This window comes from Alternaria arborescens, assembly GCF_004154835.1.
Source record: "Alternaria arborescens strain FERA 675 chromosome Unknown contig_23, whole genome shotgun sequence".
NCBI classification, from domain to species: Eukaryota; Fungi; Ascomycota; class Dothideomycetes; order Pleosporales; family Pleosporaceae; genus Alternaria; species Alternaria arborescens.
The window spans coordinates 193,656-220,892 of NW_021167878.1; the positions used below are offsets into that span (position 1 = coordinate 193,656).

The 27,237-nt window shown below is 50.6% G+C and overlaps 7 protein-coding genes across 7 annotated transcripts; 5 read left to right on the plus strand and 2 right to left on the minus strand.

Annotated features, from left to right (window-relative positions):
- Positions 1 to 966: 966 nt before the first annotated feature.
- AA0111_g8824 (hypothetical protein) lies at positions 967 to 2,491 on the plus strand (the record flags this gene model as incomplete). Its single annotated transcript, XM_028655314.1, has 2 exons — positions 967 to 1,145; positions 1,195 to 2,491. The coding sequence occupies 2 exons, from the start codon at positions 967 to 969 to the stop codon at positions 2,489 to 2,491; spliced, it is 1,476 nt and encodes a 491-aa protein (XP_028503511.1).
- Positions 2,492 to 6,998: 4,507 nt separating this feature from the next.
- Positions 6,999 to 8,332, plus strand: AA0111_g8825 (Cuticle-degrading protease; the record flags this gene model as incomplete). Its single annotated transcript, XM_028655315.1, has 4 exons — positions 6,999 to 7,256; positions 7,307 to 7,687; positions 7,738 to 8,085; positions 8,138 to 8,332. The coding sequence occupies 4 exons, from the start codon at positions 6,999 to 7,001 to the stop codon at positions 8,330 to 8,332; spliced, it is 1,182 nt and encodes a 393-aa protein (XP_028503512.1).
- A 3,646-nt stretch (positions 8,333 to 11,978) lies between these two features.
- On the plus strand, positions 11,979 to 13,105 carry AA0111_g8826 (hypothetical protein; the record flags this gene model as incomplete). Its single annotated transcript, XM_028655316.1, has 5 exons — positions 11,979 to 12,094; positions 12,150 to 12,199; positions 12,249 to 12,544; positions 12,596 to 12,832; positions 12,896 to 13,105. 5 exons carry the CDS (start codon positions 11,979 to 11,981, stop codon positions 13,103 to 13,105), a joined length of 909 nt encoding a protein of 302 aa, XP_028503513.1.
- Positions 13,106 to 13,773: 668 nt separating this feature from the next.
- Positions 13,774 to 15,561, plus strand: AA0111_g8827 (hypothetical protein; the record flags this gene model as incomplete). The annotated part of the gene is made up of 1 exon (XM_028655317.1): positions 13,774 to 15,561. One exon carries the CDS (start codon positions 13,774 to 13,776, stop codon positions 15,559 to 15,561), a length of 1,788 nt encoding a protein of 595 aa, XP_028503525.1.
- Positions 15,562 to 16,098: 537 nt separating this feature from the next.
- Positions 16,099 to 17,988, minus strand: AA0111_g8828 (hypothetical protein; the record flags this gene model as incomplete). The annotated part of the gene is made up of 1 exon (XM_028655318.1): positions 16,099 to 17,988. The coding sequence occupies one exon, from the start codon at positions 17,986 to 17,988 to the stop codon at positions 16,099 to 16,101; it is 1,890 nt and encodes a 629-aa protein (XP_028503560.1).
- Positions 17,989 to 19,259: 1,271 nt separating this feature from the next.
- On the plus strand, positions 19,260 to 22,626 carry AA0111_g8829 (hypothetical protein; the record flags this gene model as incomplete). Its single annotated transcript, XM_028655319.1, has 9 exons — positions 19,260 to 19,536; positions 19,581 to 19,936; positions 19,991 to 20,505; positions 20,559 to 20,799; positions 20,855 to 21,138; positions 21,185 to 21,738; positions 21,791 to 21,973; positions 22,025 to 22,249; positions 22,304 to 22,626. The coding sequence occupies 9 exons, from the start codon at positions 19,260 to 19,262 to the stop codon at positions 22,624 to 22,626; spliced, it is 2,958 nt and encodes a 985-aa protein (XP_028503561.1).
- A 243-nt stretch (positions 22,627 to 22,869) lies between these two features.
- On the minus strand, positions 22,870 to 23,672 carry AA0111_g8830 (hypothetical protein; the record flags this gene model as incomplete). The annotated part of the gene is made up of 2 exons (XM_028655321.1): positions 22,870 to 23,158; positions 23,218 to 23,672. The coding sequence occupies 2 exons, from the start codon at positions 23,670 to 23,672 to the stop codon at positions 22,870 to 22,872; spliced, it is 744 nt and encodes a 247-aa protein (XP_028503627.1).
- Between the last annotated feature and the right edge of the window lie 3,565 nt (positions 23,673 to 27,237).

Genomic DNA, 27,237 nt, shown 5'->3' on the forward strand with positions numbered 1-27,237 from the left:
CGCGCAACCTCAACACCATGGACAATGAGCATCGTGTTGTCGCAACAACATGTTCTATACTATCTTTACTGGGTATTGACATGCTGGTGTTGCAGGCTAGCAGGGCTATGTCAGCCCCCTGTTCGAGGCTTCAGCGTCTAACCCCGCATATCCCAACGTGCTTTCTTATTGCTCTCTGTTATATACCTCTGAACAAGAGCACATCGGCCTTGAGTCTGGCCGTTGCCTGACTAGCGATCCAACATGACCTACTTTGTCCGCGTACATGAACCCTTACGAATGGACACTACTACATTCCATACCTCAAAACTGTTCGTTTCGTCAGACCAAGTGCTTTGTGGTCCGTGTCAAAGACTACTCTCCGGAAGAAATACTTTACTTCGCACAGAGGAGACAAACGGAAAGTCGTATTTTACCCATCATGCAACGCCTGAGTCGTTTCAGGAAGCCCTTGCATTGTCTTGCGGAATATGTAGACGTCTAAAAGTTGAGATTGATCGCGACCTGCGTATGACCAACCCGTCTGGGATCCTTTATGTACCACTGACTGACACCCGGACAGGTCATCGCTCACGCGGTCCATTCCAGGTCGCTCCAACGGAATATGTAACTCAATTCGAAGCAGACCGAGAAGAGAGAATGTCCCTCTGGTTCATCTGTAATAGGAGTTATGTTCCCCTACACCTGGTGCCTGAAAAAGATACCAACCTGTCGCAAGGGCACCTGCCAGCTCATTCAGGTCTGTTGGATGTAGATACGAGTCTCACTGCCGACAATACCGGCAGCGAAGCCTGTATCAGTTTTGCCTTGTCACAACTGAGGCGGTGCCGAGCTACGCATACCGAATGCTGGAAGATCAGGCAGAGCAGACAAGAAGTGAGCGCTTTTGTGCCCACAAGAGTGCTTGATGTAGGCTACGCCGAAGCCTCGACGATCTGCCTTCTTCAAAACGAAGACTGCGTCAAAATGATGCCATATATCGCGCTGTCACATTGTTGGGGAGGTTCTCAGCCTTTCAAACTAACACGAGCAACAGTTGCGCGCCTTAAAGCAGGCATACAATTGACAGATCTTCCTAAAACCTTCCAGGATGCCATCTACGTAGCTCGAAAGATGCAAATTCAGTATCTTTGGATCGATTCGCTGTACGTTGCACATGAAGCAACTCATCTTGGTATCTCTAACGCCCCCTAGGTGTATCATACAAGATGATCCGGAAGACTGGCAGAGAGAGGCTGCTCGTATGCGAGAAGTCTATAGTCAGGCCGTATGTTGCATTGCGGCCTCCGCCGCTCAGAATAGTGATGCCGGTCTCTTCTTCAACAGAGATCCGCAAGCCCTGTTATCTATGCGAGTTGAAACCAGCAGGGATCGCATTTATGGACAGAACACGATAGAACCCCTAGTGGCCTATACAGTTATTCCTGATGTGAACACGCCTGAACAGATCCTCAATACTGCACCTTTGAACAAAAGAGCATGGGTTGCGCAGGAACGTTACCTGAGTACCGGAATCTTCCATTTCACGCAGGAGTTGATCTACTGGGAATGCCATGAGGAATTGACTAGCGAACAAAACCCAGGCCACAACTACCATTCTGAGAGAAGATCTTATTCGCCCGATGGCTTCATAGGCCGAGGCTTGAAATGGTGGGTCAACGATTACAAAATTAAGATGATCCCCAAAACCTCAGGCACGATCGAAACAGACCTTGATTACTTATTCAGAATTTATGAATACTGGTGTGCTTTCAGAAGCAGTTACTCTGGACTTGCCCTGACCATGGCAAAAGATATACTCGTTGCATTGAACGGTGTCGCACAGGATGTCGCTGGAGCGATGAACGACACCCTGGTCGCTGGCTTGTGGCGAGGTCGCTTCATCGAAGACATGTGCTGGGCACGAAAGCCGATCCCAATCAGTCCATACTCAGCCGAAAAAGCCCTGAGGTCTACTGTTTGGCGTGCACCAACCTGGAGTTGGGCGAGTATCAGCCATCCTGTAGAGCGCTGGGTACCGTGGTCTGGTATCAATAGAAAGTCAAAACCAGCTTACGACATGGCTGCGATCGAGACTTTACTTGTAGACCAAAGGCCTTCTGGAGAGCTCGTCCACGCTTCCATGACATTGAGATGTCGCCCAATATTGATATTTCCGCCAGAGTCGGCTGCTTTAACGTGGGAGCCATACGATGATACTATGATCCTTGACGATACTACGAAATGGGACCTAGATGACTTAGGTTGCGAAGTCAGTCTAGTCGTCCTTCGCCATTGCTGCTACGGATCAGTGGGAGAAGGATATATACAGGCCATCTTGATTACACCAAGCCGGACTCAAAGTGGGAGCTACGAACGCGTCGGTTCTTTTGCCATCGAGGCAGACTCTAGAATGCTCATCTATACAGATTTCGATAAGAAGACGCCTATACTGCGCAGTATTCTTGACGGATACCATAAAACACAAGAAACGATGATCGACCTCGTATGACGCGGGGATGCTTTGGCAAATTTCAAACTATCTGGGCACGTAGCGGAGCTTGATAGACCATGACAATATCCTTTTGCTTGACTTCTGATGTCGTGAGCTCCAATTCAAGGATTTCTCGAGCTGCTACGAATCCGATACTGCTCTTTGTACGGCTTGCCGAGACTCATGTTGATTCAATCAGATTGGATACCATGTGCTCTGGACACTGGAGTACCTCAAACATGTAGCCGCCGGTGCGTCCAGGAGCGGAAGGTCGCCAACCCCGCCAAGACCGCATTCGCCTTCTTATCAAGGCTTGTCCAGCACTCATTGAGGCTTATTCTGCATGACGCAAAGGTGTTTCGATAACGCACGTGAGCATGGTTCTTTGCTCCTTCCAGAAACATGGGCCGGCCCGTGTCAGGAACGGAGGTCGACCTGTGTTGGTGGCGCTATATGCGCTCACACACATCTACTAGAGAGTTGCTTGCTTGCATGATGCAGGGTGGAGTATGTAGGTCGTGCTCCGGGACGATCAGAATAGCGAGAGACTGGGGGTACGAAGAGGCGAGATGCAGAAACAGGTATAAGGAGACGAGGAAGCAGATTGGTAGGGATCGGCGATGAGGAACAGGAAATTGATGGCCGTTGATCGGCGTACGTATTGCTTTGGGGTAAGAAAGGACTAGAACGTCGTACACCTGTCTCAAGTGTGGGCTTCTTGCAAACAAACCATGTACTTGATGCCAAGTCGTGCCTGAGCTGTGCCTACGTAGCTGATTAATCCCACCAATGATATAGTGAGCAACTCAGTAACTGCATAGCCTTATACGTGGCTATACAACCCAACGGAACTTCCAGAGACCGTACGTGTATGACTTCCGAGAGGCTAAAAAGACTCTTACCGATCACTCGTGGTACGAGTCCTGAGTTGGAAGCTCGAAAAGTATATTTGACCCACCAGGAACTGGGCGGAACGTTTCTTTCGGTTCCTGACCGAAAAGATGCGGTGGTGGGCGGCTCCAACGTAATAAAGGACACACCTTCTGCTAGCACCGGTTCACATCGCTGGTTAAGGTATGGCTTGAGTCCTACCAAATAGCTACCATGCTCTCCGTGCGCGCGGAACCTATGGTTGATACATTCGGAACATAGGACGTTCTGTGGCTAGTAATACTGATGCTGTGGCGTTCAGTTTGCAACGATACCTACAGATTTTACTACAACCTGTGATGACGAGCGGAAAAGGAGCATACATTACCCTCCAGCTGCGAACAATGAACAGCTCGATCAAGCTTCCTTGTAGGTAAACACTTGCCAAGTTCACCTCTGCATAGAAATGGCTGAGATGTGGCGAGTGTGGCACTATCGCAACACTGACCTCAACAAGGTGCTCTCGAGTATCGACTATTGATTCAGACGGATGAGGAAGGTGACCTTGGATTTCGGCACGAGGGTTTGTTGCTGTGGGTGTGGTCGGCGAAATGGCCAGGAGCTGGTTGTACAGTCGATCAGCAGTAAAGCCCGCGTTGTCAGCAGGTGTACCTGTATGATAGTTGGATAAGAGGTAATCCCTGAGCCAAGAGAAGAGCTTAGCGCCTTAGATATAGAAGATGTAAGCTAACACAAGCCAGCATTCTTCGCGCGTGCAGCTAACGAATACCATGCAGCAACTCCATGGCGGAGGCGTGGGGTCATGGTCCGAAGTAAGCGCTGGGTGCGATTGCGTTCTTGGCGTTGGGTGGAGTTTTGACGCTCAAGGAAGGTCCATATCTCCCGCATGAGATCGTCGCAGGGTCTGAGATACGAGGAGATCACGGGAGATCCTGCTTGGGGGGCTAACCGTTGGAGTGACTAGGGCGGCAGAAAGAACGGCGAGTATTGGAGATCAAACGTGGTGCGCATCTGTACGAAGTCGTATGTATCGTGAAGGGTGCGAAGGCGCTCCAAAGATAGGATCGCATGGCCTATGCACAATACTTGAAGCGGGGATTGAAAGCAACCGTATTATTTTCATAAGCTGGGGTAACTTGTGAATATGCCTCTTCTAAGCTTGTAGACCAACAGCTCGATGAGCATTGTTTGGCGTCCCTAGGTATGATTGCGGTGAGTTGTCCAACAGTTAGTACACGCTTATTGTCATCACTTTTGCTTGAGAGTCTTGTCAGTACATTCAAGTGCAAATATGCGGTCGGCTATCAATGCATCATGAGGAACTCCCATGTACTCGCATGTGATTAACCATCCGTGGTGCAGTACCCGATGGTCAGTAGTCATCTGGGCAGTAAACTGTTCCTTATTGAGAGAAGGTCATGGCGAATCGTCGAAGAATGGGCCATTGCGTGGTACTCGAACTGAGCTGGGCAAGACAGAAAGGCTTGCCCGAAGGCGGCTGGTGATGTGTTGTGACCACAGCGAGTGCCGTGAGATTGAAAGCGAGTTCGGCCTGCACCGTGCGTGCGACACGTGCGACACGTGCGCACGGCAGCACCTCGGCACCGATCAACCTCCGGGCTTTGAATGGAAGCGTGCCGATTGTTCCTTAGGGGAACCACTTCAAAACACTACACCACACCCCTTTACCTCTCATGGCTCTGCCAGCCGCGAAGACGGCTGGTAGGTCATCTTAGTGAGCGGAGACCATACGCAAAAGGCAGGAGATGCTTCGCCTCGCCCACATTCGCCGGCCACATCGTGATCGACACAGCCAGAGGCGCCAGCTCAGCAAAAGCCCGCGGTCGCTACGAAGTGGCTTGGAATACCGCCTCTCCGCCGCACTTTCCTTGGACTCATAGTCTCACCGTTGAGTGGGCTGGCTGTCTAGGCCTCGTGCCTCTACTGTTTCTGGCTCTGGCCTAAATCCGCTCGGAACGAACAAGGGCCTTGCACGCGACCAGCGTGGGACATGACAACTTTCCAAAGCGATCGCATCATTCCGCATGCAAGAGCGCTACCCAACATATCGTGGCTCACCATTCGCCCATTTCTCCTATCCCGTTGTCGCCTTATCTGAGGTGTGGCTAAGGGCCAGGTTAACTATATTGGTCTGCGTCATGCTAATTCCTAAAGAAGGAGGTGGTTTCAGCAGCTACGTGATTTTAAGCTCACTACTAGCGGGCCTTGGATAGCCAGCGGATGGGGGCGCTGTCGCTGTTGCAGATCATAACAGTTGAGCACCGCATGTTCAATACGTTTAAGCATTCCAGGACTAGAAAAAAGCATGATGCCACGATGCAGTGCTGCCGGATAGCGCCGTGATAGGATGGCTACATTGCCAGTCCCGCCAAGCCCGCTAAATAAAGTTAAGATCGAGTATTTGATTGGTCTAGATCAAAATCACGTCCCTTTGCCGCCTGAAATGGAATCGGTATAGGAGCAATTCACCCAGCTGCCGAGAAGTCAAAGACGCAAGCAACTTTGTTGTGGTTGGGCCTAGTTCTATTGGTGATCCACTTTCGGGAGATTGGACATCCATGCAGCTATGGAAAAGGACACAAGGCTGAAGGTAACGATATACCCAAATGCTGTCCAACAATATCCCTAACCCACTCTTCTTGTTCATGTCGTTGTGTCGACCAATTCTGGCTCCCGCCAATCGTAGATCCAGTTCGATGATCCCTCTGTACTAGTGCTGTTTGTACAGTAACTAATTGTAGGTTGCGTGGGCATGTGAGTGTACATACAGCCTACCAACACAGTGGCGGCTCGTCCCGTACCCTTGGGACAGAGGTTCAGGGATACCAAAGGAACACAGATCATGCTGGCTCACTTGATTCGAGATGGGTAAGCGAGCGATGCCCGAGTCGAATAGGACCTGTGGAACTGCGACCCACAAACAAATCCTGTAGGACACACCTGATGAATCCCGGGCATCGATACTGCATGAAACAGCTTCATTTGACATTTGGCTCGACACCAGCCCTCTCATCGCGTCTACGCCGTTATCAGGATTCTCACAAGGGGCTGCAGATCGATCCACCCTCGTCCAATCGCGCCATCGCGCAGGCTTTCTACGTTGAATCTCTACGCGACGTTATTCACATCCCTAAACTAGTAAGCATGTTAATCTAAAGTGCATCATGCCAAGAGCTGCGCATCTGACCCGCTCCTCACAGTATCCTCCTCCTTCTCTAAGACTTTCCGCCCGTTCCATTACCATTACTCCGGTGTCTTGGAAGCAACCTTGGTAGTAGTGCCGGAACACACTGTAGCACCTACCCAATAAGGTATCGAACGTGTACAAACGCCATCTCAAGCCATTCTAGCGACCAACAACACCTTGTACCGTTGCTCTAGGTATGTCGGCATGGCACGAGATCGCTTGGTCGGCGGTTGCTAATCCTAATTGGAAGGTGCATTTGCCTCCTGCCATTTCGTCTCAACACCAGGTTGTCGAAGGGATCTATATAAGAGGTATCAGACGCCCTTCTAGATCACCAGGCCACGAGCACAGCAACACTCAGCCCATCATCAGCAGTCTTCTTCGTCTTTCGCTCCAACGATCTCATTCTTCGATCAATCCGTCAACATGAAGCTCTCACTTCTTCTCGCACTTCTACCCGTGGCTCTTGCCCTTCCCGCCCCAGTCATCGTTCCCCGTGCTGGCAGTCCTATCCCCGGAAGATACATCGTCAAGATGAAGAATGAGAACCTCCAGGCTCTGATCGACGCTGCCTTGAAGGTTCTCAGGAAGGACCCTGTCCATGTCTACAAGTTCGCCGGCTTCGGTGGTTTCACTGCTGATATGGCTGATGACATTGTTGAGCTGCTTCAGAACCTGCCCGGTGTAAGCTTATCGGCCCTGAAAATGACTCTCAGAGTACTGATATAATATAGGTCGACTACATCGAGCAGGATGCCGTTGTCAAGGCCAACCTGGGCGAGATCCACCTCGAGAAGAAGGCCTACGTCACTCAGTCTTCTTCTACCTGGGGTCTTGGTCGTATCTCCCACCAGGCCAAGGGTATCAGCTCCTACACCTACGATGACTCTGCCGGCGCTGGTACTTGCGCCTATGTCATTGACACTGGTATCTCCACTACTCACCCCGAGTTTGAGGGCCGTGCTACTTTCCTCGCCAACTACGCTGGCGATGGCTCAAACACTGATGGCAACGGTCACGGCACCCACTGCGCCGGTACCATTGGATCCAAGACCTACGGTGTAGCCAAGAAGACCAAGCTTTACGCTGTCAAGGTCCTCGACGCCAGTGGTTCTGTAAGTGGATATGCGTTTCACAGTGCAAATGCCTTGCTAACCATTTGAAGGGTACCAACTCAGGTGTCATTGCCGGAATCAACTACGTCGCCAATGATGTCAAGACTCGCAGCTGCCCCAACGGTGCTGTTGCCAACATGTCTCTTGGTGGATCCCGTTCTACCGCTGTCAACACTGCTGCAGCCAACGCTGTCACCGCTGGTGTCTTCATGGCTGTTGCTGCCGGTAACGAGGCTCAAGATGCTGCCAACTCCTCGCCTGCATCGGAACCCACTGTCTACACTGTTGGTGCCACCGACAGCTCGGACCGTCTCGCCTCCTTCTCCAACTACGGTTCCATTGTTGACATCCTTGCTCCCGGTGTATCCATTCTCTCCACCTGGCTCAACGGCGGCACTGTAAGTTCAACCATTTATGTGGACGTTTAGATCAAAAGCTAATATTACAAAGAACACCATCTCCGGTACCTCCATGGCCACTCCCCACGTTGCTGGTCTCGCTGCCTACATCCTAGGTCTCGAGGGCAAGAAGACCCCTGCCGCCCTTTCTTCCCGCCTTACTGCTCTTTCGCTGAGGAACAAGATCACTGGTCTTCCCTCCAGCACCAAGAACTACCTTGCCTTCAACGGCAACCCCAGCGGTTAAGCTATGGCTTTCATAGCGGGTTCTCATGAGCATTTTGCATTGTTATCTGAGGCATTTGCGCATTGATAGAGGTTGAAGATTTCCCTCCTTCTTTTCTTACGAACTTATGATGGTGGTTGCTGTAAATGTGGCAGAGATTCTTCCAGCGCGTAGCTAGTAGCATCAGTGCATATTCAAGTTGTTAAGTCAAATCATTCAGGCCATTCTCAGATGCCGTGCATGCCCCGCCTTAGATGCTGATGACCAGGATCATGATCGTTCCAACAAAGTCCGGATGACGAAGATGCGAGTACAATTTCGTTACCGCGGTTTTCGAATGCGGAGACCGATGTGACGAAAGCAGAGCTTGTGTCACCGCGACTAACGTACTTGCACTGGTGACTTCAGCCACGAACCAGGCTTCAGGCTACTGCTGATCCTCATGTGTTTCATATTGTCCTCAGTTACTTTGAGGGGGTACAGTTGACTATGCTGCGGCCTAGGTGGCTTCCGGAGGCGCAGCCCTGTGCATTAGTATAACGGCGCCCAATCAACATGCCCTTAGATGGCTTCATGCAGGGTCTGCTGATAGATGCATCCTTGTGGACTAACAAGGTACCTAATTAAATACTTTCAATCTATTCCGCAAATGATCTGGCGCCCAGTGATCCTGATGTGAATCCTGGGTAGGTTTACGACGTGAGTCATTGTGATCTTGCACCAGACGAATATCTCCCGAGGTCTGGTACTATTTGTTCTTTTTTTGACAGTTGTCAACAGAAGCCTCCCCAAGTACCACATAAGATCACACATAGCTAGCTGCATGCGGCCACAGGGCTTCGACCCTCCCTGCATTCTCGATGCTATGTTGGCCCAAGGTTGATCAGCGTGGTCATCGGAATATTAGATCTCGCCCCACATTTCCAAAAAGGAGATATCGCGGCTGAGGCTGCAGCAGCCGTCATCCTTCCGCCGTGATGCACGGGCCTAGGTGGGTGGAGACTTCCGTACAATCGAGCGCCACCAACTCTGTATCCCAACTGCCGCTCTACTTGCGCATAATTACTTACACAACGATACGACCTTGAACATGGCTGAATAGCCTGACTATAGACAGCACCCGATGATCGCGACGGAGTATAACTGTACCCGACTTTGAACAACGCGCGTCAGCGGATCTGGATTTGGATGACGTACCTGATGCGCATTTACTCCTTTAGATTCAGCCGCAATCCTGATTGTTAACGAACAAAACAAAGAACAACGAAAAAATAAACAGCACTAGATTGCCGCAAAGTACTTCACACATGACATGTATCGGAATGCGCGATGGGAGAGCTTCTTGTGTAGCGGAGTAAGCACGCGATCGTTGGCTCTTACCAGCTGAGTTACGGCTACGCCGTGCGGCACCGCCCTGCCAAGCGAAGCCAACAAGTGCCAAGTCGTATGGAAATGGGTGGCATGGAGGTTGTTGTTTTATACATGCTCAGCAAATGGGCCTTCCATCCATCGAGCTGCCCATTTTGCCCCCAGCTGCTCACACGTAGTAGATCGTATGCTGCTCTTCGAACGCAACCCTAGAAACCAGCTTGTCGACACCATAGCATTACAGTATCCGGGTCGACTTGCTGTTTCATGAGGAGCATCTAATCAATGCAGCTTCATCAAGATACCTCATTTCGCAAGATAACCCTGTCACTCCGTGTCTTATTCGGACACGAATTGCCAATCAGGAAACCCTCGGAGGGTCCTCTACTCTCGACCGAAAATATCATCATCGCAGCTCAGGCATCGACGGAACCCCTTGACCTGCTGGGATGGTAAAGAAGGCGTGTTGTGTTATTCGCCGATAGTGTGCGTTGTGTTACACTCAGGACCCGCTGTACACGGTTGTATCCAGAGAAAGCATATGTACAAAGTCGCTTAAAGGACCTCGTGCGGTATACACCCCTAGGAACCATAGCCAGTGCTCCATGATGCCTGTCTTTCGAAGGCAATTCCAAAGACCGTCGCTCCATCATCTAGTCTTACAACTACACTGAGTCTGTGTCACATGTTTGCGTCAAAAACAACACCATACGAATGACTAGTCTTTGTTCTTCGTCAAAAGTCCTCCGTGGAACGAAAAAGCCCGCATGCTCATGCTCCTGGCAGCATGGTTTGGCTACTATGTTCCCGCACGAACGAGTGGTTGTCAATGGGAATAGCAAACTCTTGCGAGACTTCAACGATACCTTTCGTACCAACATGCGAGCCTACGGTTGCATAGTCTGACGATGCAGTGGCGCATATCTGACAACCTGCCGTGGGTGTCTTGCACATGCAACATTCTTCACCTTGCACTGAACAACACCTTTATCAGCTGCTTGATGTTGTCCCGCGAGTTAACTTCTTGACGAGCACTTGTGACGCTGATCATTAGATTGCTGGTTCCCGACCAATCATTTCCACCTATGATGAGAAGCGACATTCTAGCGCCCATCGGGTACGACAAAGATAACATGTAGGAAATCACAACAAAGCAGGTTATGTTCCACAACGCTCTGACTGCGGTGGTACTACCGATACCTGTTCTTTATCGAATTCTGTTCGACTTCAGACTTACCCGCCCGCATATACCATGCAATAAGACATGGATCTAGGAGAATCATAAAAGCCTTCTTTCGTGATTCGTGTCCCTTTGATGGGATGCCAGGCTCACATCTTGGCGCATTGGAGACCATGTCGTCAACAAAAAGGTTTCTCCGGCACCATACAGCACCGTAGTTTCGATTGCGTGTTATCTCCCGAAGTCCATCCCTCTGGTTATCCTGGTGTTTTATACCCCTCCGAGTAACATCGTACCTTCCTCGGAGAACACTAAATCCTTCAGATGACCGACTGAATAACTTGCAAGATGATCATCTTAAGACGAACCGACCAAGCAGTAGAGAATGTGGCAATATGACGCCACCAAAGAACCACAAGCACAATTATTGGCGCTGAATCTATCAAACACAAGCATACATACTATCAGATAACCGTATCTCCCGTACCGTTGTTGGTGTTGTAACGTTAAGTGGGCTCGTCGAACAGCATGCTCAAACGTGGTTCGTAAAACGTCCCACTACGTAGGTGCACGCGCTCTGTTCGTTATACGTGATCTGCCGAACCACGCCATTGGCTATCAAAGAAATCTGCCGCCTCTGGCACTTGGGCATGTTCTACAACGTTGGTGTTTAAAACGCAGTTCTACCGCTGATGCAGGTACAACTCAACCAGAAACATCTGATCCTTCGCCCTCTCTTCAAAGTCTTTTTCACTCGTCCCAACACCTCTACCCAAATCATATCGAAACATGTATACACCGCTGTTTCACGTTCTGCTTTCTTCGGCATTTGCTGCTCCATTGATCAAGGTTGACAGTACAGATGCTGTTGCTGGAAAATACATTGTGAAGCTCAAAGGCGATGTTACATCAAAAGCTGAGGAGGACCTCACAGCTCCAATTGCCGCCAATATCGATTTCAAATACACGATGTCTGGCTTCAGGGGTTTCGCTGGCAGCATCTCGGATCAGGAACTTACTCGACTCCAGGCTTCTGAGCATGCAAGATACACATCTGTATCGACATGTACATACTAACATGACTAGGTTGACTATATCCAACAAGATGCCAGGGTCCACATGTTCGAAAAGAAGACACAGGTGAACGCTACGTGGGGCTTGGGTCGAATCTCGCACATTGAGCCTGGTCAGAATAATTACCTTTACGATTCCACTGCTGGCGAAGGCACATGCGTGTATGTCGTCAGCCATCTTAAAATTCTCTGATATTTGCTTATACAGCGAACGCAGATATGTCGTCGATACCGGTATCGAGACCACTCATCTAGAATTCGAGGGCCGTATGTATGAGCAGTATAACTCGATGGAAACGTATTAACGCTCTACTAGGCGCCTACTTCCTTGCAGATTTTAGCGAAGAGGGAGACCAGATTGACGGTGCGGGACATGGTACTCATGTTGCTGGCACAATCGGTTCCCTCACATGGGGTGTGGCAAAGAAGACGACTCTTTTCGCAGTTCGAGTGCTGGACTCTTCCGGTACCGGTACAAATGCTGGCGTCCTTGCCGGTATGCAGTTTGTTATCACGGATGCAAAAGAGCGTATGGACGCCGGAGATTGCCCGAAAGGAGCCTTGGCCAATATGAGCCTTGGGGGAAGAAAATCTCAAGTCATGAATGATGCTGTAAGTGACAAGTCCGCAGCATTCATAATCGATGCATTAACACCAATTTAGGCTGCTGCTATCGTTGCGGCAGGTATCTTCCTTGGTGTCGCCGCAGGCAATGAAGGCACGTTGGCTGATTACTCATCTCCATCATCTGAACCTACTGTATGTACCGTGGCCGCTACAGCAAACAATGGTACGCTCATCGAATGGTCCAACTATGGTCCCCGGGTCGATATTCTGGCACCTGGTGTTGAGATCACCAGCACTTGGATTGGTGGAGGCATCAACACTATATCTGGAACCGTAAGTAACCTTCCGAAGAGATGCGGTAATGCTACATGCGCTAACGATCTTCAACATGTCCAGAGTATGGCCACTCCGCATGTTGTCGGCGTAGCTGCGTATTTCGCAGGTCTGGGAGCACGGGTAGAAGGTCTGTGCGAACATCTTGCTAGTACCGCGACAAAGGGTGCGATCGATGATAGCACGCTCCATGAGGGTACACCTAACGCTCTCGTATATAACCAGGCGGAGGGAATTAAACATTACGGTAGACGTACTGGCCAGGCCATGTAGAATATTCGAGAGGTCCATTGTCTGCTCGGACATTACGTTCCAAGTCAGCCCACTGCACTTGGCAGCTTTGGCTAATCTAGTCTTGCCAATAGGAAGGGATTGCAATGGAGAAAGTATCTGCGTCCAGTTTGTTGTTCTTAGCGCTTGCTCATAGATCGTGCGGATCGAGCCGTACATGACAGCACCGGTCATCGATAAGCGGGAAGATGCATGCGACCTCACCTGCCGTGCCATCTCACCTCACCTGTCGCAGCATCGGTAGGCTCTTCCACCTATCGCGATTAGTCACTACCAGTAAGAGCCTCCGATCTCAACGGCTGTCGCGACTGTTGCACCAGGGAGTTAGCGCTAGATCTCAAACTCCAAGACGCTGATGTCGCCCAAGCACGCACGCCGATCGTCACTTCACTAGGCCAGCTGATTCAGCACTGTGGGCCAACCACAAGCCGTGACATCACAGAATTGCGGGGTATAGACTTGCAGCATCGGGCTTAGCCTGGACTGCAACCCTAACACCTTGCAGCTCACCAAGCCCCCCAAGAGCACTGCCTCTCACCTGAGACCTTTCTCATCCCGCTCCATATCTGGCGCATCGATACGTACGCACAATCATCGGAACCCAAAGACGCCTCATCTTTACTGGAGAGGAGAAAACTATCCTAGAAGTCATGGCGTCATACTTCGATCTCCCGCCGTCCCAGAAGGCCGCGCCAGCTGCGAGTCTAGATCAAATATCCCAGGACCAGCGCAAACAATTGGGTCGCATGAACAGCTTAATGTCCCCTGCAGTCACACAGATTTTGGAAGGATTAGGCGACGACCACTCAGACAGCGATAGCAGCGAAGGAGACATATCTGAACAAGAAGAGCAACGTTCCACTCAACATACCAAGAAATCACTCGAGCCTCAGCGGCTGAGCCAAGACAAACAAAAGCATATCGCTAGCCAGAACCCTCGACCTTCATCATTGTCACCAAGCAGAAGTTCTCTGAAATCGGGTACCGGCAAAAGTTCAATTCACTCTAAAACTTCTTCGGCACGTGGGAGCGGAGAAAACTCCGCAAAGCCCAGACAAAAACAGCCTCACATGGCGCGATTCCACTCTCTTCGCAGCATGCTTTTCCAACAAAGAATTGAAGACCAAATGAAGACTGTCACACAGGAAGACTGTCAGAATGAACAAAACGCGGCAGACAAGTGGCATAAGCAACACGAAGAGCGCCAGATGCACCGCACGGGGACACCTGAGAAGGACTCATCAGGGAAGAGTGGAATTGGAAGCAGACTGAGAATGACGGTAAGAAGGATGACAACAAAAGATGCGGGGAATATGGAGAAGATCAGGGAAGATGGCGCACCAGTCGAATTCAATGATCGGGCATCAACGGCCTCTTCAGACGTGGAAGGAGAACAAAGGAATCCATATGAGAGTGATGGAGAGAGCATCGATCATTCTGACGTGGAAGAATTGGTACGTTGGGTCAGTCGACGGGATCCACCCAGTGACGGTGAAAGACGAAAAGACAACAGTGTGGTGGAGGCCAAAGAGGATAGTGGCCACGAGAGCCTTGGGCCGTCGGATGTTGATGAACTTGTTCGTTTCGCCAGCAGAAAATCTGACGCCAAAGAGACTCGCTCAATCAACGACGGACATTCAGGGTATAGCGATGCGTCCACTGAGTCTGACAGCGAACTCAGAGAAGTATCTTCAGATGAAGAAGAGGACGCAGATGACCTCGTACGCTGGATATCGCATCGCGACGGACCTAAAGCAGGCCCAGTGCGTAGGAACTTACAACGAGCGGAACTGGACTCTGATGTAGGAGAGCACTACGAGTCTGACGTACCAGAACTAGGTCGCTGGTTCAAGCGCCACGACGGCACTAGCGGCGAGTCTGCAGCGTCTACGCCTGTCAAGGAGACTTTTGACGATTTTGACGAAGAGGAGCAGCGTGGTCGCCCAAGAAGCCGCGAGGAAATTGAACCAATCAAGGAAAAGAGGCATATTACAGACGACGACGTCGACGAACTTGTCCGCTGGGTGAGCAGGAAAGATTCCAAACAGCAAGAATCACCCGTGCTAGAAGGCGATAATCCAATTGGCCGTCTAAAGCGGGAAGAGGAAGAGAAGCAGCAACAAATCGGCATGAGTGTCGATGATGGTAGTCTCTCCCAAGCTGATCTACCGGATGTTGTCGAACATGCGCGAAAGACGAGTGGTGGTCCCACTAATTCTCCACCAACAGGCCCGTTTGCAGTCGAAACCGGCGATTTGCGAGTACTAAGGGACGAAAAGACAAAAGCGGTTACCCCAGACCATGACTCCCAATGCGATCTAGACGGGCAGAGAGAAAGTCTAGACGAGAAGAAACAAGAGCTAGGCATGAGTCATGATGATGAGAGTCTGAGCCACAGCGATGTGCAAGACCTAATCGCACACGTAAAGAAGATCTGAGAGATGTTGCTTGAGATTTAGGGAGAAATCCCCTCGAAAACTTCATCAAAAACTCGTCTCCTTAGCTCAATTGGGAGAGCGCCAGACTGAAGTCTCAGTCACTAAATCTGGAGGTATCGTGTTCGATCCACGAAGGGGACAACGTGCCTGAGTCAATTCTCAGGATTCTTCGAACTTTCTTTTTGCACAAATTGCGGCTCAGAGGTCTGGCAGTCGGATTGTATTTATCGTATCGTGCGGGATCCGTGGAGACGCGCGGAAGCTAAGCGATGTGGGTGTGTGGATCTGGGTAGAATACGAGAAGATCTAGACTGTGGCTGGGGTTCACTGTAGCATGGTGTACTTAGCTTGTAGCACAGTTTTTGATACCAATTGATTAGTATGCTTGCTGAATGAATGGAAACATTATTGCACATCTGAACCAGCATTGAACGTGAAAAAGACATGGTATTCATACAACAGGAGGAACAGCGAAGCATTCTATCGCAATGGTACTCCGAAACCCCTACAAATGCAACAGTATGCGACGAAAAACACTCAGTCCAGCTTGAGTGCTGGAACACCCTCAAATTGTAGTCTTCTGAACATGCCACGGATGACACCACAGTTCTTCTCCCTCTCATTATCTCTGCTTCGCATCTCTGTGCGCATCTTACCCAGCATATTCGTGCCGTCACCCCTGTGACCACCCTCTTTGATGTTTGTGAAGAACATCCTGCGACCCGTGTTGTCCAGCGGCTCCCACTTGGCGATCTTAACATCTTTCCTGGGAATGACTTGATGTTCGCGGTTGGGATCGAGGAACTTGATGAAGCTGATGAAGTAATCTGAAATCTCGTTTTGGCGGCGTACCATGACCTGTCCGACGGTACCGGCGTGCTTAGTACCGTATCCGTTCTCGATGTCAACACCCCACATCACGTCCCATTGGTATTGGTATGTAGGCACGTTCTCGGGGTTGTGTTCGGACATGGCGTTGGATGCGAGGTATGTTGGGCAAATGTAGCGGATGTCGCCCTGGGCTTTCGCTACGGCGTCCCACCATGCGCCGCTGTCGGGCCAGTGTCGGTCGTTGGGATACGTGCTGACGAGCGTGCTCAGGTCTTCGTCGGTGAGGAGCGGGTAATGGTCTTTGAGGTAGGACTTGAATTCACCCTCATTGTCGGTGGCCTTCTTGACTTGGTCTGACCCTTCGTTGGATGTAAAGCCGATGATGGTTGGGACCTTTGCGTATCGGTTGTTCATTATGGCTGCTGGGGCAGGTTCAGTGAACATACCGCCAGCTGGCTCGGTGGTTGGGGCCCACATCCAGCGGGGTGGAGTATCGCGGCCGGGGAAGTTCATGGGGTAATTTTGGTAGTAGAGATCGCCTGTCGCGGCGTCGCGTACGCAAGCGATATCTGTGCAGTTCAGTCCGTCTGCGACTTCGTTGTAAAACTTCTCAGCTTGCTCGGGCGTGAAGAAGGTCGGACTCGCGGGAGATTGGGCGATGGCGCCGTGGAAGAGCTGCTTGCGACCTGTGCCAGGGACAGGGTAGTAGTTGTCACCCTCGTTGGCGGTGAGTTGCAGCATCACAGACGCACCGCCTGCGCTTGTACCCATGATAACTACGTGGTCTGGGTTGCCTCCAAAGTACCTGATGTACTTCTGAACCCACTCCAGCGCCGCTCTCTGGTCGCGAAGCGCGTTGTTGTAGTCGCCGTCCTTTGCGATCTGTTCACCAGGGAGGAAACCGTAGATGCCGTTGCGGTAGTACATGGTGACAACGACAATGCCCTTGTCGAGTTTGCCATCTACGCCCTTTTCGCGTCGTGCCTTTTCTACCATCTCGCCTCCGTTGCTGCGTCCTGGAAGATGGAAGCCGCCACCAGGGATGTTGACCAACACTGGCAAGTCGTCACCTGGCTCAGCATCGAACGGCGTGAAGACGTTCAAGCTCAGACAGTCTTCGGTAGAGCGAGTCTTGATACCCAAAACGTCCGGTCCTGAGATATCGTCCCTGTTCCTCTGAGCCGGATCAATCTTCTGGATTCTTGGGCACATTCCCAGTGATCCATCCCACACCAACGGCTTCTCGCCCCTGCCGATGCCATACGTTCTGTTCACCGGTTGTGGTCCCCGAAACCTGTTCTTGCCTCCTGCATCTGCGGCATATGGGATGTTCCAATAAGACCTGACTTTGTCCGTAACATTGGGCTTGATGGCTAGGTAGTCTAGCTCAACGATATTGGGATCTTCGGTGTTCTTCAACGGCGCGGAGAAGGTGGACGTAGGTTTCGAGCTAAGAGGTGGTAGCCATTCTGAGCTAGGGCGTAGGTCGGGCGAATAGAGGAAGGCAAATGTAAAGGCGAGAATGACAGCTGCTGTCAGACCGAGTATAACGCGCCTGTCGAAGATGAGGCTCGAGTTGAGGGGACGGATTGCCATGGTGGGCAGATGTTGGGAGTTGCAAAAGAATGTGGCGTCGCGTCAAGGCGGCGGAAGTTTATTATGAGACCGTCGAAGTCTGCATCTGCGTCCTGTATACGAAACTCAGGAGCCAGAAGATAAGACGCTATTCAGGAAGATGGTGAATGTGGCCTCCCGCGTTGTCGCAATCCTTCCAAGCATCCATGTCTGCAAGTTTCCTTATCCTGGCCCGACGGGACGACCGAAGGGGCTAAGGGGGCGGCAATCGGCACCATCTCCTTGGCGCTGACGCGTATCGCAATTGTGGAATTGCCATGGCGGCGCACGACAACCAAGACGTCGTCGAGAGATCCGGAGAAAGAGTCGGGGAGAGCTACATGGCACAAGTGTGGCAGTTCAGGATAAATGGCAGGGTCCATAGCGTCCGCAGGTGCCTGTGGCTGGTACGACCAGAGGTCAGCGACTAGCGTGCTGACCTGTGTTGTTACCCATGAGCCTCAACATGCACTAACCCTTGGTGGAACAAATGACCCGATTACGATGGACGTTATATCGCTATAACCTCCGCCGGCGGTATCCAGGTGCTAATTGTCTAGACCGGCAGTGGGTTGACGTATGGATTCTTGCATTGGCCGTCAGCGAAACGCAAGCCAGGCGATGACAATCACACCACCCACTGAAGCACAAGTCCAGTGACCGTCGCAATACAACACTTAGGCACCAGTAGCTTTCTGGCTGACACTTCTGCTTTTTGCGCATATTTTGTTCATGGTGACTTTTCCAGATTGAGCAAACGGAGAGATAAAGGTAGAGCTCACCATGGGCCATGGCTTCACAGCATACCAAATTGTTGGCCGGGTATGTTGCACTAGCATATTACAAAGCACAGCATCTTGTACACCTTGAGGGTGTATCACCTCTTTGTAGCAAGACTGTCAAAAGCTACATGTTAAGATCTTCTGCCGGAGCTTAGCATACTTCTGACATGACAGGAGCGATGGGTTCGATATCAGAAGAGGCTGTCGCTCTCTTACCTTGCCGAAAGCGAGGCGACTTCGACTTTAAATCCGCTCTCTCACCTGAAGGCGGAAGATGGTGCCAGTATGGGCCGTTATAGGCCTTCATAGGTATCTTTCTCATCTCTCCCCACTCTCCATCTTCTTTCTCTCGACCTTTTTACTTTCGCTCACGGCGAACAACATTGGTTGCTCTAAATCTACCCAATCCAGGCCTGGCTTTGACCTCAGCTTGTTATCCTTCCAGTTACAGCCTTTGGCTAACTATGGACGATGTCCGCAGATGTCACTCAGATGGAGGACCTACAACAACAGACACCTGAGAGCACGCAGAGTCCTATCTTCGAGCCACAATGCCCAGCTCAATCCGTAGCCGTCGCTACAATGCTTCCACTCTCCTCCTCAAGCACTACGAATAATTCTACCCTAGACGCTCACATCATTTCACCATACATGCAGAGGCTTCGAGACATCGAAGCTGATGCCAATCGTGCTATCCTTAGCTGGGGTTCCGGCGGTGCAGAATCAGCTGTACCTGCAAAGCGAAAGAGTATGTACATTGCACTCGCCGCGAATTACACTAACCTGTGTCAGTCTCCGACACATTCTCTGACAGCGACGATGAAGACAGCGACGACGAGAAAGACCCTTCGCAAGTCCCTCCGTACGACCCAGCTCAACAGCGTCGTCCAAAGCTACCGATGTACCACCCCGGCTTCAAACAAGCTGAGGAAGATACTCAAGCTGTATTGCAGGTCTTCCTAGACTTCCTAAAAGCTGCCAAGAACCGTGGAGTCTCTAGTGAAGAGGCTACGTACCTCTGGAATGAGATTCTGAAAAATCGTAATATCCTGTACCAAAAGGAAATCCGGATTGCTGTGACTGGAGACACTGGCACCGGAAAGTCCGCTACAACAAATGCTCTTCTTGGTGAAGACCTGACACCAGAGGTAAGTTTATTGTCCATTAAAATATGAGCGGCTTTCACTAACACGGACCTATAGGGCGACAATGGGGCAGCATGTACAAATGTCGTTACAGAGTTCCGGCAGAAGACTCTGTCTACCAATATCGGCGCAGTCCAAGCCGAAGTTCAATTCTATTGCCTCGAGTATTGCATTGACCTAGTAACAGACTGGGTCAAGGTGTGGCTTACCACGAAACAGAGGCTTATAGAAGACGAGGACAGTGTCACCGACGACGACCGAGCGCGCAAAGATGCTGCATTGGAGTGCTTGGAGCACCTGTTCGCTTCCCGCGTCGCTCCAGAGTCTGTTGAGGACTTTATGTCTTCCAGTAAAGCTCTAAAAGGCAACTTAGTGTTGGAGAAATTCCTGCAGTGGACGGTTGACATACACAGCATGTTTGTGCCAGATGGAGAGCTGTCCGTCCCCTTCGAATCTAGTACGCACAATGATATGCGTGAGCAACTTCGACCCTTTCGAATGCGAGCTCTCAATGCACGCTACAAAGGGAAGGTGCTACAGTTCAGCCCATGGCCGTTCGTCGAGATCATACGGTAGAGATTGACATTTTTCCACATGCAAGTTATGCCGCTGATAACAAACGCAGATACTATGTCGACAGTCCGTTGGTACAGGATAGTGTATGCTTGGCCGATGTTCCTGGCACGAAAGATATCAACATGTACCGCGTCACTGCTGCCACCGCATACCTCCAGCAATGTGAAATGACTATCGTAGTTGTAGACATCAAGCGTGCGACAAGCGATCAGTCTTTCCGCCAGCATTACCTTGATGCGCATAGCAGGCGGCACCATGGCAGTGTCATCTTGTTAGCGACTAGAGCTGATGTAAGTGCACCTGTTGTATCCTTCGTTATACTCATGCTTACCTCATGTCTTGTAGGAACTGAATGACGATGGCGGCAGTACGCTTCAGCTAGATCCTGTCGCAGAGGAAAACATTGCACCTATTGAGGAGAAGCTCGCAGATCTTACCAGCGAACTGCAAGCTATCCAAGGCGAGATTGAGGCCAACAAGCATCATATGAAACGACTGAAGTCCAGTGTTCAACTTGGAAGCGCCACTGTAGAGCAACGCAGCCAGCATGACGCCCTCAAGGCAGCAAATAAGGTTTTGGCTAGTCGCAAGAAGACTACAATGCCACTCGTCGCTTCCCTGGAGAAAGAGTAAGCCCTGCTCTACATTGGCATTTGGCCAAGCTAACTCTGTTAGGCGTAAAGACGTACGTATTGCATGCCGTAATAGGCTTGTAGCCGCGGGCATGAGTCGCATGTACAGTCACAACACTGGCGATGATGCGGGCGCTGCGTCGTTCTGCGTCTCCAATCGAATGTATATGCGGCATCGACGTGGCTACAACATGACCAACCTAGAGAAGGCTCCCACGATGAAGCTCGAAGACACTCAAATTCCAGCTGCATGCAGATATATCGCGGGAATACCCTCACAAGGACGCCTCGCCGTTCTAGAGCATTTTGTGCTCTTCAAGGTGCCAATGTTGTTGAGCATTGTCCAGATGAGCTGCAGTAAGAGTACTGAAGCCAGGATAGAACACATTACCAAGATCATCGATAAGACCATAAAGGGCACAGAAGGACGGGTTCGTGATGTCATGAATAAATGGGTCCAGGCGTTTTCCAATGAACTTACAAGCGCACTCTCAAGTCATGAACTGCAAGATAGGTTCGACCGAAACGCCGAGAAGAAGCTCGAAGAACTCGCCACTATAAATGCGGCCTCGCATAAGGCATTGGTGAATAAGAGAGGTGAGTGTGGCCCAAATTTGGAAATACTGAATTATTCGCTAACGATATCTAGGCACATACCAACAGAAGAAGTTGAAGATCAATCACAATCTGAATGCTTCGCTGTTGGCACCTGCGAAAACCGCGATGGATGCCGCGTTCCGAAACGTGCTCGATGCCGCACCTGCAGCGCTGAAGGCTCAAATGGCACAGACGATCAAGACCGTTATCAACGACTTGAACAAGCAACTGAAAGGTAGGTTCACTGATATCTCATCATCTCCTTTTGTACTGACACATGTCTTAGACGACCCCCAGGCTTTGGCTGGTGACGCTTATCAGCTATGCTTCGGCAAGAATCGTGTCGGCTACGAGGAGGAGGTCACTCTCAAGGTCGAAAACGCAAGGAAAGAACTTCACCAAGGACTGATCGCTATAAAAGAAAAGGCCGTCAAGCCTGGAGACAAAGGCTATTTCTTCAAAGCAATGGATGAGATCTACGGGGCGGCTCTTGATGAGAGGCCGGGCAAAGGTAACGACATGCATTTCCATATGCTACTACACGGTCACTGACGCAAGTTTTTAGGCAAAAAGCTGAAAGACGTCCGCCACGCTTATCTTGAAGAGAATGTCGTTGGTCTTGATGGCCCTTTCGCTGCGATCGCCGAAGGAGTTGAAGGAGATGTAAAGAAACTCATCAAAAACACCTGCGATAAGTTGCGCAAGGAAGTGGTCGAGATGCTTAAGACAATTCGTGCCGCTTTCCAGCGTCAGAAGAACAGGAAAGAACAGGACACTCCCGAAGGCCAGCAGTTCCGCAAGGAGCTGCATGAACTGGTTGACGAGGCGCGGAGGATCCTTGAGGGAGTTGTGACCAAGAGTCTGGAGAAGTGTAAGGAGAACAAGTGAGTTGTTTGGGCTGTGAGCGGATTCAAACAGTTCGATACGGAGAACAACAGCGTGTTCGATATTGCCATATTCCCAGCACCTCAGGTAGTAGTCTACAGCATTGATTGACATGGTCTGCGTAAGTTTAAAACTCATTTGACTACCTTTACGGTATCTCTTGACCTCAAGTTCGTGTCTCATGGCTAATGAGGTCTTTACCGCGCTCTTGTCTAACAGAAAGGTTATCGTAGCTGTATATCGCTACTACCAAACTCTAACACCGCCATCCCAGCCAATCATCTTGCCACCATCCTTTTCTTTGGTCGATGCGCTGAGAACTTTGAACATGCCGTCGCAAGACGCATCAGTAGTTATGTCCGCTTCCTTGAGGTCGTATAAATGTGCTGCCGCGTTACCCATATCCGTCTGCACCCAGCCAGGGTCCAGGACGAAAGCGTTTAGCCAGGGGTCCTCGCCATTGATGCGTTTCGTGAGCCAGTGGACCATCACTTTGGTAGGAGCATAAGCCGCGTTATGGAGTGGGAGTTGGTTGCTGTTTGTAGTTAGCTTATAAGGTGAATATATAGAGGGAGATCAGGAGGGTAAACGCACACAATACAGCCAGCACTTGATCCAACGGGTGTGAAGATGGGCTCTCTCTGTGACTTTTGGAGCAGCGCCCGTGTGGCTTGGTAGAGGGTGACGAAGCCATAAACGTTTGGCCCCAAGTGACCGCGGAGGTCATCGAGCTTCAGCTCCGCTACAGAAGGATAGATATATGCGACACCTGCATTGGCAATGACGATGTCGAGGTGGTCAATGCCGTGATGGTCTTGTAACTCCTTGATAGCGATCGAGGCGTCCTCTTCAATCGAAGCGTCGATCTTGACAACAATGAGCTTGCTGCCCTCACCCTTAGGCAACTTAGCTAGTGCCTGTGAAGAAGGGTGCGCGGGATTACGGTTTCCAGCGATGACCGTGTGGTTGGGCTGGGCGAGGTATCTCTGCAATAGGCCTAGGCCAAGACCACGGTTGGCACCAGTAATGAGGACAGTGGTTGAAGTCATAGTAGAGACGGCTGATTTGTTTGGAGTTGAGGTATGCAAATAAAGTTTGGCTATGTCTGAACCGAAAAAGGACCGAGATCAAGTGTTAAATACTTCGTTATTGTGCAACTGTAGTAACGCAACTCTTCAGAGTGTTGTACGAAGAGGTGGTTGATGACCAATCCAGCACAGCGTCTGCTTACTATGGCCTGCGGAGTGAGGCACGGCAACGGACAAATACGACCGCAGCTCTGAAATAACCTATAACATGTAATGGAGTATCACAACAGCGAAAGAGTATTATTACCGATTAAAGTTGTCCGTAAAGCGCAAAGAGAACCTCGATACTTGGTGAGCTTCCGTTGTCGGATTTGTGTAAATCTGCATATCAACGACGCTCTATTCAGCTGGTCAATCATATCATTTACCCGAAACTGGTCTACTCTGTATTCTCAAGCTTACTCCGAGACTTCTGCCAGATTGGTTGCGTGCCTCAACGTATGCTTACCTTCACACTATACCACAATGTTGTCTCCGACCGCCTTGCTGTCCCCGGTCACCGCCGGTAGCGGCGTGACTGTGTATAAAGGAGTACATGAACTATGCGCTGAGTATTTGGCTATCACGTCGTGTCGCGTCGCGTCGCGTCTCGTCTCGGCCCATGGTGTGTCTGTTGGCGACTAGTCTATGTCTTCTGGTGTCGCAGCGATATGCGTCCGAATCGACGTTCGTATCTACCAGATGCGTTTCTCAGTATCCGAGAGACCTTTAGTGATTGCGTCTTGCATGAAGATGCTGCTGGTATCTGAGCGATTGGGAGCCATGGAAGATCATCGTTGGCGGCACCTAATCCATCCAGTGTCGCGTGAGCCGTAGCGCTGATGACTGCGCATCAGAACCATGATGTTCAGGTATTGAACCCTCATATTGATTATGCGACGGGCTTTTGAGTAGATTGCGATGAGTTTGTGAACAGTTGGCACGCGTCCGTACTGCGCTGCTTGGTGGTCCGATCAGATCAGCGGCTACAGTAATTCTAGCGTAACCGTGGCTGCCAGCCTCGCGCTCCATCATCGCGTCCCACGCTCTACAACGTAGAACTTCACTGTGTCTTCACACATCGCTTTTACAATAACCTCGCAAGTGCACACTATCGTAGTCTTTGCGAATGGCTGGTACCAAACAAATGGATGTCCTTTGGGTACGTCTTGAGATACGACTTGGAACGAACCTTCTTCGTTTTGAAGCGCATCACACCAGATCCGTTCATTATCATGAGCAGCACAAGCCGGGCCCTCAATTATGGCTGGGGCTCTATTTCGCGACGTGCCGCTTATCTGCCCACTTCCCGGTGGCCCGGCCCCGCTGCCGACCGACCGAATCCTGAGCACAGTCCCGTATAGCCAAACAATTCACACAATGTGGATGACAGGCTGTTTCCATCGCTGGGATGTCATGAAATGTGAGGATCGCGCCTAGCAATGATGCCAATGACGAGCTGTGGCCGCCTTTCTCGATTGCATCTGTGCCAATACTGAGAACCTCATGACACGCCGACCGGTGAAGCTCACGCGGTTTCGGTACTTCATCCTGGTTGATCAGAAACCTGGGCTCTCACCGGTCAATGTCAGAGTAGTGAATGCCGAGCTGTCTGCATACTCGGGGAAAGATCTTCTCGTCTCAGAATAAAAGTGACGAGGATCATACCTAGGTAAGCAAGCGTGAACGATGGTGGTTTTTGGCCGAGGCCAAGTTCCTCCCGTGTTTCTACCACACGGTGCAGGTAGACACAGGCTGAGGTCTCTTTTACTAGCGCCCGTCCACAGTGTATGGCATGACTGAGAGCCTTGCCTATTTGGTTGAGGATGTCTGGCACTTGGCGTGATATCTAATAGCGAACTACAACTGTTTCTCTAGGCAATTTTCGATACCTTCTGGGTCATTCGATTCTGTGGGATATGCTCTATAACAGATTGGTTTTTCTAGGAGGGGGCCATAGACTAGTCGCGATTAGGCTACCTTGTGTTGGCCTTACCAGGTTCTAGGCAAACTCCAGATGGCGGCCACCAATAAACGCTGGTATGACGTCCGCGAGTATCTGCACCAGCCTTACCAGTACGAGGTCTCAGCTGTCATATATTGAGCACGCATCTCTACCTCCCCCATCTTCCTTCTTGTTAAAGTGACCTTTGCAAAATCTATCGTCTTCAACTCACCCAAGAAAAGAGGGCGGCTTCGCCGCCCTGGCCCACACCCAGGTCCAGCCGATAATACCTTCGCACACGCACCCGCCAGAAATCTCAACGAGGTTTGGGATTGTCTCTCACCTAATCCATTGGCGAGAGCTTGGTAGCGGGGCGGCCTAGTACTAGGCCTTTTACGCCATCACACGCCACCAGCAGTATGTACCTAGCTTCATGAGCAGAAGCGGCAATACTGATTGTATAGCAGTGATCATCGCTTAGAACATATCGGTTATCATCCATCCTTTGCAGCAGGAGCAACACAATTCGATCCTGATGACCCAATAAATGGTTCAGGCTTGTTTGCCGACTTTCAGCCATATGGTACTTCTTTGGAATGTAACAATGAGTCCTCAGGGGTTGGATTTCCATGGTCGATGGAACCTTCAGTGGGATATCTAGATGCTGAGGAATATCCAACCTCCATCTGGGGAACATTTGTTGCTGAGTTTTCCGACTTAGAGCAGCCCATTGACGTCGATCTGTCAACCAAGAATATTCACGAACCTCAAAACTTCCCATTTCCAGAAAGCAGTCTATCTGCCGACGACGCCGCTACGGCTGAAGACTTCCAACCGCAGTCTCGCACGAACTTCACAATCCCGCACAATTCCTACATCGGCACAACGCCTAATTCCCATTCATCGACGCCAAGTAGTATTCCGGAACCAGACCCAGAATGCTTTTCGAACATCTCAACTGCTTTATCACTTGGGCCTGGACCCTCATCTTCGGCAAGCCCCTCTAGTAGTGGTCTCAGCTTAGACGACGATATTGCTGGCAAAAGAGTGATTGGCTCAGCTCGTGCTGTTCACTTTTGTTCGACATGTAAAAGGCAACACCAACGCTACCGCAAGTGTACCGCTCCATCATCCAGGTTCCAATGTGGCCCATGTAAAGCAGACTTTACATTAAAGAAAGACCTCAAGCGGCATCAAGAAACGTCATCGTCTTGTCTTGCACGGAAGGTCAAGACCTCTCTTGCATGTCCGGACTGCGGTGTTGAATATCTACGGAAAGACTCCTTACAGCGCCATGTACGGACGAAGCATGCCAACAAAAATAACTAAAGTCATCGACACGAATCATGGCCACATCTCCTACCACTACCCTAATGTCATCATCACAAGTTCTGCGAATTACGGTTGGAGGTCGAAGCGATCTCGTCTTATTGGAAACAAGTACAGGGCTCAGTACCAATACTCAGGATACTGCTGCTGCAAGATGGACATAACCGTTGCCAGAACACCGCCTCTCCCGGGTCCCTATGTCAACCAATATCTAGCATACGGCTTGCCTACCCGCTGTCGTACCTTGATGGTGGCTTATATCTTGTCTCACCA